The 13,307-nt window shown below is 38.0% G+C and overlaps 1 protein-coding gene across 1 annotated transcript in view; it reads right to left on the bottom strand.

Annotated features, from left to right (window-relative positions):
* Positions 1 to 6,611: 6,611 nt before the first annotated feature.
* The window catches only part of CTR9 (CTR9 homolog, Paf1/RNA polymerase II complex component), a 28,839-nt gene continuing 22,143 nt past the window's right edge, over positions 6,612 to 13,307 (bottom strand). Inside the window, 8 exon segments of the mRNA XM_038406170.2 lie at positions 6,612 to 7,056; positions 7,856 to 7,877; positions 7,880 to 7,967; positions 8,345 to 8,441; positions 8,774 to 8,928; positions 9,319 to 9,459; positions 9,845 to 9,980; positions 11,531 to 11,602. Coding sequence (XP_038262098.1) covers positions 6,612 to 7,056; positions 7,856 to 7,877; positions 7,880 to 7,967; positions 8,345 to 8,441; positions 8,774 to 8,928; positions 9,319 to 9,459; positions 9,845 to 9,980; positions 11,531 to 11,602 — 1,156 coding nt within the window.

The following is a 13,307-nucleotide window of genomic DNA, read 5'->3' as shown; positions in this document are numbered from 1 at the left end:
GCATACATAAGTGCCTTCCTGAATCAGGCCTGTAGTGCTATTTGCTGGTCTATCTGTACAAACTAGGGCTGTCTAGTGATTAAAAAAATTAATTGCACTGTTAAACAATAGAATACCATTTATTTAAATTTTTGGATGTTTTCCACATTTTCAAATATTGATTTCAACAACAGAATACAGAAGTGTAGAGTGCTTACTTTACATTTTAGATTACACATATTTGCACTGTAAAAAACAAGACTTTTTCAATTCACCTAATACAAATACTGTTGTGCAATCTCTATCACAAAAGTTGAACTTACAAAAGTAGAATTCTGTACAAAAAACCTTCATTCAAAAATAAAACAATGTAAAACTTTAGAGCCTACAAGTCCACTCACTCCTATTTCTTGTTAAGCCAATCGCTCAAACAAGGTTTGTTTACATTTGCAGGAGATAATGCTGCCCGCTTCTTGTCAAAATGTCACCTGAAAGTGAGAACAGGTGTTCACATGGCACTGTGGTAGCCAGCATCACAAGATATTTAGATGCCAGATGCGCTAAAGATTCATGTGTCCCTTAATGCTTCAACCACCATTCCAGAGGACATCCATCCATGCTGATGTCCGGTTCTGCTCAACAACAATCCAAAGCATGCATGTTCATTTTCATCATCTGAGTCAAATGCCACCAGCAGAAGGTTGATTTTCCTTTTTGAGTTCTGTAGTTTCCACATTGGAACACTGCTCTTTTAAAACTTCTGAAAGCATGCTCCACACCTCATCCCTCTCAGATTTTGGAAGGCACTTCAGATTCTTAAGCTTTGGGTCGAGTGCTGTAGCTATCTTTAGAAGTCTCACATTGGTATCTTTTGTGTTTTGTCAAATCTGCAGCAAAAGTGTTCTTAAAATGAACAACATGTGCTATAACATGAAATATATGGCAGAATGCAGGGAAAATAGAGCCTGAGACATACAATTCTCCCCCAAGGAGTTCAGTCACAAATGTTAATGCATTTTTTTTTAAATGAGCATCATCAATATGGAAGCATGTCCTCTAGAATGGCAGCCAAAGCATGTAGGGGCATACAAATGTTTAGCATATCTGGCACATAGATACCTTGCAATGCTGACTACAAAAGTGCCATGCAAATGCCTGTTCTCACTTTCTGGTGACATTGTAAATAAGTAGTGGGCAGCATTATCTCCTGTAAATGTAAACAAACTTGTTCTCTTAGCAATTGGCTGAACAAGAAGTAGGACTGAGTGGACTTGTAGGCTCTAAAGTTTTGCATTGTTTTGTTTTAGAGTGCAGTTTTGTAACAAATCTACATTTATAAATTGCGCTTTCACAAAAGAGATTAACCTCATAAGTATTGTAGTGCAATTGAAAAATTTTTACAGTGCAAATATTTAATAAAAATATAAAGTGAGCATTGTACACTTAGTATTCTGTTAACAAATCAATATTTGAAAATGTAGAAAAACATCAAAAATATTAAATTTCAATTGATATTCTATTTAACTGTGCGATTGTGAATTTTTTTTTTTAGTTAATTGCATGAGTTGATTGCAATTAACCAACAACCCTAGTACAAACCTATCTTAGCTCTGGTGTACACAAGCTCATCCACATGGGTTCCCACAAAGCTGAGCCAGCAGTGAATTTGGCTCTATTTCTATACAACTCTCAAAAGAAGGGTTGATTATATGTAGGCTTGAAAGGATTCAATTTTTATCGGTAAACAAATTTTCCTCACACACACACACACTTTAAATACTAATAACCTAAATTTACACAAACCAAGAAAGAAAAATGCTGCTTGAGAACTTAGTTTGATTTAAGGATATTCACTTTGTACATTTTGGAATGTGATGTTGAAAATTAGTGATTTGATGGTTATAAAGCTAACTTCTTGAATCTCAACATTTACTGTTCTTAAATGATTATCTCCCTCCCCTATAATTTCCCACAAGGGTGAAAATTTATAAAAATTGGAAAAGCTTAAAACCCATAATTTTGTGCAACTGAAAATTTAATTCAATCAACATGGAAAAAATGCTTAAATAGAAACATTGATATTACCTGTCAACATTATAATAAAAAGTTAATTCTGCCAAGCCTAGTTGTTTGTTGGAAGTTTGAACTAGTTACTTAAGGGACCAGCTAGTCAGAGGTCTTCTCTAGCCTGAGAAATTATATTGCGTTTAGAATATGACTGAATTATGGTAACTGACATGTTAAATATAACAGACTACCTACAGAGAGTGCTAAGTTGCATTTAACATTGGGTTAGTTGTAACAACTCCTCAGGGTTGCATCTAATGTAACCTAATTGCCTTGTGAAGAGAAGCCCAGAGGAAGGATTTGAGAGAGGCTGAGACATGGGATTTATTTTTTTAAACCTCATTAATGTTACAATTAAGTAAACATTTTCTACATTTCCTTTCCCTTCAATTTATGACTGCTAAATTCTTAACTGGCTCTTTTCCCCAATATGGTCTGAGCACACTTCCACATGAAGCAGCATATGCAGCTATCCCCTGTGACAGTCTTTGGATCCATTCTCTCCCATGGAACACGGTATTGCTGAATGTATGCTAAGCCAGAGAGACCCAAAACCAAGGCTCAGAGCAGAAGATGCACCTCAAAAGTTGCATACCCAACAGGTGCATGTTTTCTACTTGAACTGCAGAAGGGGCTTACAGAACTAGACCTACTACCTTCAGGTATGTTAAGCCCCTGACTTGGTACTAGGTACCATATCATCCACTGGATGCAGAAGTTACTTGTAATTGTGGAGTGCCGATAAATTCCTTCAAATGAGGGAAGACAATTTGCACATATCACACTTTGGCAGTGTAGAGACAGTCTCTTTCAGCGCTAAAACTTGAGTCATTCAAGGGTATGAAAGAACACCCTCTCTGAGCAACAAAAATGTTAGCGCTGAAAAGTGCCAGTATAGACAGCGCTTTATTGCTGGGAGCCGTGCTCCCGGCGATAAAGCTACCACCTTTCATTGGGATGGTTTTTTGTTTGTTTTCTTAAATCGCCGGGAGAGCTCTCCCCTGGTGATAAGGTGTCTCTACAGTGCCCAAATCACAACACTGCTGCAGCTGCACTGTAACATGGGCAGCGTAGGCATACCCTTAGAAAAAAGGAGTCATGGGGATTCTCAAACCCATAACTGGTGATAGGAATTTAGTGGCTGTGTCTCTGTATTAAGCAACCCCTTCTCTCTCCCTAGCCACATCAAGGTTACGTATGAACATCCCACAGCATCTACCTCTTCTCCAAGCTGAATATTTGCACATTCTCTCCCCCTCACAAGTTCAGTTCTGAAAACCCTTTTAGAAGGATGCAGCCAACAGAAAATAGTAATTTAGGCTTTTTTTTTTAGCCACTCATGACTAAAATACAGCTTAATTTTACACAGTAACATTTGTATGCTGCACTAACATGTAAATTAATGTGTCTATACTTTTCATGTTAAGAATGCTTATCACTTTTTATAAAACACAGAGGTAGCTCTATATGATACAAAGATGCACATTAAGGCAAAGATTTTTTAAAGACAAAAACTGAATAAAGTTTAGGTCCATATTTAGGCACCAAAAATGTGGGCCTGGTTTTTGAGATTGCTGAGCATCTAGCAGTCAATAGGAGCTGCTGGCTGCTCAGCATTGATCAAAAGCAGGTTACTTAGTTAGGTGCCTAAATATTGATTTAGGAACTGAAGTTTACATATACAGATTTCTGAAAATCTAGGCCTGAGACAGCATTTCCTGACATGTGGGGCATGATGGGCTAGGCAGGCCTCAAATATTTTTCAGAGAGTCTCAGCTGTACTTTTAAAAGTATGATATGGCTGCAAACTAAACATTCAAAACATTAAGTATACCACCTCCTACGGGTACTGCTAGGCAAACTTCTCTGGCTCCTGTGAGCTGGGCACACGCAGGTAAGTGGAATACACAGCTGCATCTGCTTGAAGAACTGAAGACAATATCTGCTGCAGTTTGCAAAGAACCTGAAACAACAGCCTTGAGAGTTAAGGACTTCCCTATTCATTACAATGGGTGCTAACTCAGATGCCAACATTAATTATATAATAAATTATATTAATGCTGGCATTTAGAGTAGTTCAAAGCATGAAAGGGAGTAATTGTATTCTATACAGGTTTTTATACCACGTCACCATTGTATCTGAGAGCCTTCCAGCAGTGCATTAAGCAAAGTCACTACTACTACTTCACTTGTTTGTTCTCTCATCCTCCCCAAAGGAATAATGTGCAGTGGAGTATCTTGTTTGAGTGTTTTTCTTTATTTATATATGTATATACATATACACACCCCTGTTGCTATATATTTATGTTAGAGAAGGCAAAATGCACTTGGAGCAGAAAGGGGTAAGTATCTGTGATGGCCCTCAGTTCTTGGAGTTCATTTCACAGTCTGACAGCCTCCTGAGGAAATGCTGTCTCCAGCACGGACGAGCTTTACTCTTATTGTTGAGAGTTCCATTGTGCCGGAGGAGCATAACTATATCAGAGTCTTCAGAAGATGTTTTAGATATCGTAGACTCAGGCCCTAGAGAACTCTGAAGATAAGGGCAGAGACATGAAACTTGATTTGAGATTTTATAGGAAGCCAGTAGAGTGTAAAGGACAGGTCTGATGTATTTGCAGTAACCTGTGTTGCTGAGGAGCCATGCTGCAGCGTTCTATGTTAGATGGAGCTTCCCAAGTGCTGAAGACTTTAGACCCAGGTATCCTGCATTGCTGTAATCCAGGTGAGAGATGATGAAGGCATGAATAACTGAGACCAGGTCTTAGTCCACCAGACTAAGATGGTAGAAAGTGTTACTTGGTGATGCTATGTGAGAGCTCTGCGTCAGTGAAGAATGCATGAGTACTCCAACACTATGGACCGAATTAACAAATCGTGGAGTGTCCATCTTCAACCAAGACTGCCCTGTGGCTGCAACCTCTTCCAAATACTGTCCTCTGCCCACCAGCATCACCCATCTTGCTCAAGTTCTACTTCAGCTAGCTGGTTTTCATCCAAGAACTGCTCTCATCCAAGCACTGGGCCACCTTGGTGGTGGGTAGTAGTATTGTATGCGGTGAAGGATAGGTAGCGCAATGTATCATCTGCATATTGCTGGCATTTTAGTCAGTGTCATATGACCAGTTCGCCTAGTAGCTACATGTAGATGTTGAAAAGGACCAGAGAGAACTGGTCCTTGTGGAATAATGTAAATGAGGAGTCTAGTGGTGGAGGTGCAGTTTCCTATCACTACTTATTTGGAACATCCATCCAGGAAGGACTCAGATCATTTTAGTACATTACCCTGGACCCATCACCTCCCTTAGGTGATATAGTCTCATATTATGAGGTTCTATACAATATACTTTGAGCGAGTGCTCATTTTGAATAGGCCTTTAATACATGGTGAGGTTAGGGAATCAAATTGGTTTCCTTTCCCAAAGGATAACTCAGCTCTCAAGTTTGGGAAACATTGCCCCAACAACTAGAGCAGCAGATTGAAAAGTCTGGTTTTAGTGTCTACATACAGTCTAGCAATTGGTTTGTTACATGGTACACACAGTACTAAATTGAGGGGGTTTAAAAACTCTTGAACGTGGAGCCATCTATTAGAAATGAAAAATGAACTTAAATGTCTGATTGCTGGCAAACTTCATTTTCTTAATGACATCTGAACTTCAAGATTTTCGTGTGTCATCATAATAGATTGCAGTTTGTTGTTTTGTTACTGTTGGGTTCAGGGGATAGGCGTTTTTTTTTTTAAAAAAAGGATGATGAAGTAAAATAGATCACTCCAGAACAGATGGTAGCAACTACTTTTTATTATTGCAACAATGGCAGATCTCTTCACTCAACCATACAAGAATACAGAAAGTTTTCTACATCTTTATTTTTCACCTGTCAACTTAATATATTTGCATTTTATCTACATACCTGTAATGTTTATTTCATAAACTTTTGTTTAAACCTGCATCTTTGTTGCTTTTTATTTATTTTTTTAAATTGGTATATCAGGAAAGCAGGCACAAGAAGGAAAGCTTTTCAAAACTTAGGAGTTGCATCACAGTAAACTTACCCTTTAACAGTTTAAAAAAAAAAAAAACAACATCACCATTGATCTCTATTCAGAATGACACAAAGAAATAAATACCCAAAGTTCTTTGTACCATTCAATAAGATCTCACAAAGACTGGCCTGTAGCTTTTTTGCATGTAGAAACATTGAACAAATACACTACAGTTTTAACCAACTCTTTGAACTTGGGTGTTTTTGTTCTGCAGCATTTACATACACCCCATCCTCATTGTGTGAGTTTACCACTCACTGTACAGCATCTGTGATCGTCAGCTATGTTAGTTTCAGTGTAAGAATACACCACATACACCAACACAGAGAAATATCCATTAATGCCTAGTAATGTACAGCTTGATAGAACAAAATCATATGAAGCAAGTTTCACAACAGTTTTATTAAAACATTAAGTTTTTTTTAAATCAGTTTTCAAATCTAAAAATTGGATTTTCCTCCTCATAAACTGAAGTATATTTAAAAAACAATTTTTAAAAAATGGTTGTAATTTAAATCTAATCGCTATCATCTGATCCACCTTCTGATCCATGTTCAGACCCCTCAATGTTGGATGCTTCTGGTTCAGATTCATTGCCAGACTCTCTGCCAGAGCCTTCGTTGTCAGATCCTCTATCAGAATCTCTGTCTGAATCACCACTGCGAGAAGCTGGACGAGATTCATTCTCTGAGCCACCGGAGTGACGACTTCCTGATTGTACAGAGTGGCTTCTCCCAGATTGCACAGACTCATTGTCAGACTGTTCTGAATCTGACAGTCTCTTCTTTCTGGCTGACCTGTCACTGTCCGAATCCTCATCAGATAGATGAGCACTGGACCTCCGTGGACTTCCCATCTCACTACCAGACTTGTTTCTGTTATCTGAATCGCTGTCAGACATGATGTGTTTATTGCGTGGCTGTTCAGCGTCATCAGAATCACTGTTGCTGTTCCTGGCATTTCTGTTTTTTAAAAAAAGCAGTAGAGTCAATTATTAAGCTGCAAATATTGGCTTATATGATCAAGCAAGAATCCTGGATTTCACAGAGATGTTGACACTTGCACTGAGAAGGAAGAGGAGAAAAGGACACTCAAATAATTCAGAGAGGAAGATGGTATTGCAGTGCAGTACTCACTATCTTCCCAAGTGCAGGGTTCCCAGTTTGGCTATGAAAAAAGGTATTTGGCAAATCTGTGTGGATCACCAAGGAAATACACTAGAGAATGAAAGGTGAAACACAAAGAACCCATTCAGACTAACATGATACAACAGTGATACATCACTGAAGCAGCAAGTCAGGACTAAGAAGTGGGGGGATTCCAATCTCAGAAATACCAAAGGAGACACGAGTATATGCTTTGACTGAGAATGTTTTTTAGACCTCAAAAGTACACACTTTCTGGGCACAGTATTTCAAAGTACTGACTGTTGAATTTTTGGCCATTTAACAATAATTAGTTTGTTCATTTGAGGAGTGTTAACCCTACAGTTATGTCAATTTAGATTTGGGAATATATACTTAGTTTTATTTTAATCATCATCATCATCATCATCTTCAAGCATGGGTTTGCAACCTGAGGGCCTGGATGTCAAGAGGTCATGACGTGCCCTTTACATATTGCTTATTTAGAGAACAGTGTCAGTTAACTAGGGTGGGGTTGTCCCAATATGGAAAAGGTCGAAAGCCAATCTCAGAGCTTTTTCCATCAGATAGAAGTCAACATTTGACTTTCAAAACGTACAAAATCAAAGGTTCATACCCATCATCAGCAATTTTGAGTTATCCTCATCAGAAGAATCTTCACTAGATGAAATTATGGCTTTTGATTTGATCTTTCCTTTCATTGAAGGAGGCAGACGTTCTGGCTTGGCCTGTATGGAAAAATATACAAAGTAATATTGCTTGTTCAATGGAGTAAAATGGATAAAATAACTGAGAGCTTAAAGTACAGCTGTTCTAACATAACAGATGGATGCAGAAAACTAGACTCAGATTTACAAATAGCTGTTTGAAATGGTCAGAATTTATCTTCTGATTTCAAAATGGAAGTGGAGAGCTTTCAGAAGCATCCCTGTAGCTACTGCTATATTAGGAGACATAAAAGAAGGGGAAAGTATGATAGATGTTTGCTGCAGGAAGTATTTTACATAGTTCTCCCTTCAGCGAATGTCACTTTACTGAATGCTGTCGCACTGTAATCTTCCAAATGTAAACAGGAACTATCAAGGCATTACACTTTGAAACTTACGGCCTTTTTCCTCTCTGCTTTGGGTGGACGTCGTTTTTTAGGTCTTGGGCCATTTTCATTTTCTTCATCATCGGTTCCATCATCTCCTTTCTGGGGTCTTAAACACAAAAATTACGTCAGAATTAATATTTAATTCCTGCATAAACAGTGTATTATTTCCAACAGTGTCAAACGATCAATGTGTTAACCATACATTTCTTGTATTATAGTAATATGAACAGTTAGCATTTTGCTAACATTTACGGTTTATAATGGATGCGTATGGCCATTTACAACTGGGAACTTCTTTTTTAAAAGAAAGTTGTTCGGGGAAAAAAGCAAATCTACTTGGTCTTATTCTAACATCATTTGTAGGCTCCTGTGTAAGGTATACTCTAAACCAATACTACAGAATTACAAAAAGAATTTAAAAGATTTAAACTTAGTTACCTCCTCCTCTTTTTCTTCTTCCTCTCGCCATCTTCTTCTTCACCATCTTGTTCACTACCACTGCCTTTCCTCCTCTTTTTCTTTCTGGACACAGGCAGATCTTCATCACTCTCATCATTGACAAACTCATCAAATTCTCCTCCTTTTCTGGAACGCTGCAATAAGTTAAAAACCCACACCATACCAGATTTGTAATCTGAAAACCAATCAGTCAACATATGGAGAATATAACCCTTTTCACCTTAATGCCTCGACTGTCCCATTATCTGTACAGATTTAGCACTAAGAAACTGGTTCTTAAGAACGATTATTATAATATATAATTCCACCCGCTGCTGATATTTGTTGGATAAAATTTATTTTCTGTACTGTATTCTTGGAGCAATATCTTGATTTACCTTCCATCCCAAAGGTGTCTGCATGTCATTGATGAGCACTCTGTACAGCCTCACTAAATGTCAGGTGCTGATTAATGCCTGTCTTAACTCTGGTCACAGAGTAACTCTAAAATTATAGAAAAGTGTGGAAAAAACTCCATTCTGTACCCTTCCGCCACCACGTTTCTTCTCCTTCGATCCTTCTACTTCTCCAGTGAACATCAAAATATTCTTGGTCTTCTCCACATATTGGGCTCGTTGTTCCAGAAGTTTTTTCTGTTCTTCTTTCTCTCTGAGGCGTTTTTCTTCCTAAAAGAATCAGAACAAACTGACCATTACCAGGACCCTGCACTGGAGGCATGGAGAAGCAGCTGCTGCTAGTGTAGTTCATAGATCACACAGTGACCATGGATGGCTTGTGCTAGAATCTCACATCTTGTGGGGGTGAATTCTGTTCTCCTAAACACCATTTTCACTTTTCCTTCCCCAAAGCCTGAATGAACGGGCTCTGCAGAGGAAACAATTTCACCCCTTTTTACATATCCATACATTTTCAGCCCCCTCTTTGTTAAGTACTCATTTACTCCCTGAACAGTTTCTAGGTATCAACACACAGCTATGGTGGCAAGCATACCCATTTAACACACACACACACACACACACACACACACACAGTACTACAGGGAATATAAACCTGTTCTTTAAGCAGCTTTTGGCGGAGCAACTCCTTTTCTTGCTCTTGCTTGGCACGCAATTCTCTCTCTTCTTCATCCTGCTTGCGTGCACGAGCCACATGATATTGAGCTTGACTCAGTAAATCAGAGCATTGCCTGTAACATTCAATGTTTTCAATTAAAGGAAAGTAAGTTTCTAGGCACATCACACATGCTAGAAGGAGAAAACAGTTATAAAAGAACACACATCACGATACGAAAGTTGTCCGTACCACTGAACCAAAATACAAGCGATCTGAAGTAACATAACTGAAATGTTTAATAATTCTACACACAACATAATTATTTGTCCTTTTAAAATCCATTACAGTGATGACTTTTACTTCAGTTTATTCATTCATCTTCTGAGACTATGGATTTTTTTAGCTAGCTTTTTTTAATTTAAGCCTGAAGAACATGTTTCCACAATTCCACAGAATGCTACTCAAAGCTGTCTGTTTGTTAAAAGTTTAGCTACTTCAGTAAGAAAAAATCCTTAACATAAAGAGGAAGAGTCTTAAACTCAGCTGTACAGCTCCACAAATACCCCTTACAAAAGCACCTTGTATTTAAACAGCTGTAATTAACCTACCCAATCCAAAAATATAGTGAGAAGTTAAGACTATGTTCAGGGCCCAGACTTTTTAACTGATTTAGGACTAAATCTCAGTCAACATGATTCAGGCACATTAGAGCCTAAATTCCATCAACTGTCAATGGGATTTAGGCTCTCAAGTGTCCTAAATCACATTTGAAACTGAGATTTAGGCTCCTAACTAAATCAGATATGGCAACGCTGAGTGCAGCCCTGTCTAAATGCCTTTAAAAATCTGGGCTTAAGTGCTCAAACATCAGAAAATGAAGTAGGAAGTGGTCTCAGTTCAACCCCCGGTAAGTTTAGTGTTCATTATGAAGTTACCTTTAATATTATGTTCACAAATAGTTTCTTAATACAATGCAAAATATTTTTCTGCCCACAATTTTAGACATACTATAACTTCTATTGGTACTGCAGTCTGCACATGCAATCTGTGAAAAGCCTGAATTTGTAAGATGTACAATGAATAAAGCTGAGTTTTTTTCATTCAATGTGCACCTTCGAGATATCTGTTTACTGCACACCTGAGCTAGATGTGCTCATATGCACAGTACTATATTATTTATCTTGGAGCACTGGTAAAAACAGCTAAGAAGCTGCATCCAAAGTACTGTGATTGCATGAACTCATTTGAAGTCCTAACTACTCTTCAAATAACTGGTTTTCACCAGGGCACTCAAAATCACTTCTCAGTGAAAGCTAGTAGCTGCCAGATTTCATCTTTCTGATCCCAAGCCCCCTTAAAAAAGAAAAAGGCAAAGAAATTATTTTAAGGGGAAAAATATTTGCCATTAAAAAACCCCACAACTCATTTTCACAATGTTTTGCTCAAGCTTCTCAAGCTTACAAGTAAACATTCCACCAGAGGGCAAACACCAGGCCTGGAGTGTTCTAGCCTCCCAGCAGTAAGTTTGGAAAATTATGAGCAATTGAAAAATGAATTCTGATGGAAATGCTCACAGCGCCTTACCTATGGTTATCACTATTCCCCCATGATAACAAACCAACCACTGAATTTTAGTTCTGGAAAATACTCTGTTTTAATCAGAAAAAAAGGAATAATTTTTACCTGGCTTCAGTAGCAGCAAGAGCCAAATCAAATCTCATTTTATCTCCTACTTTACTTAAATAACTGAAGTATCTGGAGGGAAAATGAAAAACAAAAGCAGATTGATATAGTGACATTTCGTCTTATATTCCCCGTTTCGTTTTACTTAAACACTCACCTAAACCAAAAGCAAATGTGTCACTGCAAAATTTTACAATACTACTGATATGACACGCTGGCTTCTATATTTGTACACTGTGCTTGGGCCTTCTAGTACAAAAGTACTACGTTGACATTTAAGTCTGATATCCCTAAAACAAACAAACATTCTTAAAATGATCACTACAATTATTATTGCTCTTTTCACCCTTAATCCAAAAAGTTCATAAACACTTTACAGGCTTTCTGTAGGGACCGATTCACTCAGCATGTAGGAATGTTTGAAGTGGAACATTGCAGTCTTATAATGTTGTAAACAATTGAAAGTGTCAGCAGCAAGTATGAAAAAAACTTCACCTGAGTTATCACAGCCAAATTTCTATTTACCTACATTTTCCCAATAGTTTCAATGCGTTGAACACCCTAACTATTGAAAAAAAAAAAAAAAAAAAAAAAAAAAAAAAAAAGAGGCATCTTTTCAGCACAGTTGACTTGGTTCTATTCTGTTTTAAAGTACTCAAACAGAACCAATCTAACAATCAAGTCTTAGATCTTTTTAATTTAAAAATTAATTCTTAGAACTCCCATTAATAGAGGGTCAAATCCAAATTCTCTACTTGCTTTTATACTGGAGGCAGGCTTAGTTTCTAGACATAGCTGTCCTATGTACTGTAATTATCACACAGCAAGAAACTGAAGTCTCAGAAATAAAGAGCTCTGTTGGAGATGGCCTTGAAAATCATCATCTCTCCTCCCTTACAGATCAGTCTTGCCTTAGCTTTCCCAGGAACCTCAGCATCTGCTGCTGCTGCACCTGCCTAACTCAGTCCTACTACATTGCATTTGTAGCCTCTGGTGATTACATCAACAGGAGGGAGTCTTTGACACCCTGCTCCACTGGTGCCTGACTACGTATGTTGTTGGACTAGTCACACTTATGTGTTTTCCATTCTATTTCGGACTGTGGTGACCATTGAAACAGTGGAAAAAGGGAGGAAATAGAAAAAATATTTTTTCCTGCTAGAACTCTGCCCTGGCCAAATTTACATTTTCTCGACAGAAGCATGGATCTCAGAAGATAGATCCAGAGACCTTTAGAGGCTTTGAGGTCTATAGGTATAGCTTCTGGAAGGCATGCAATAGAGACTTTCCAACCCCTCAAAGATAACTTCTCAATCTGCAAGCAAGGATTTGTCTAGGTTTACTTGGTCCTGCCTCAGCACAGAGGGCTGGGCTGGGCTTCATGACTTGGGAGGTCCCTTCCAGCCCTACCTTTCTATGACTGAAAGGATTTCTATAGTAGAACTTTTCTTTTCTTTGCTAGACTGACCTAGCATTCTACTGCAAAGAAAACAAAACAAACAAACTTTTTTCATATGAGATACAAGATTCAGATTCCACCCTCAAGTTTATCCCGACAGACATTCAGCAGCAAAAGTGAAATGTGTTGGAAGTCTGAATTCCCCCAGACTGGGGCATCAACTCCACTTAAAAAAAATCTGGCTATAATACTTTAGTGAGTACAACCAAGCAGGATAATTTAAATTCACACCAATTCTGACAACATCAGTCATGTAATGCAAGCCATTTTCCTCAAGACAAGAGATTACAGACTTCCCTTACAGGATTTCTAAATGGA

The sequence above is a fragment of the Dermochelys coriacea genome, chromosome 6 (assembly GCF_009764565.3).
Source record: "Dermochelys coriacea isolate rDerCor1 chromosome 6, rDerCor1.pri.v4, whole genome shotgun sequence".
In the NCBI taxonomy this organism is placed as follows: Eukaryota; Metazoa; Chordata; order Testudines; family Dermochelyidae; genus Dermochelys; species Dermochelys coriacea.
The sequence above is the reverse complement of the archived record's forward strand: the minus strand, read 5'-3'. Positions and strand labels throughout refer to the sequence as shown.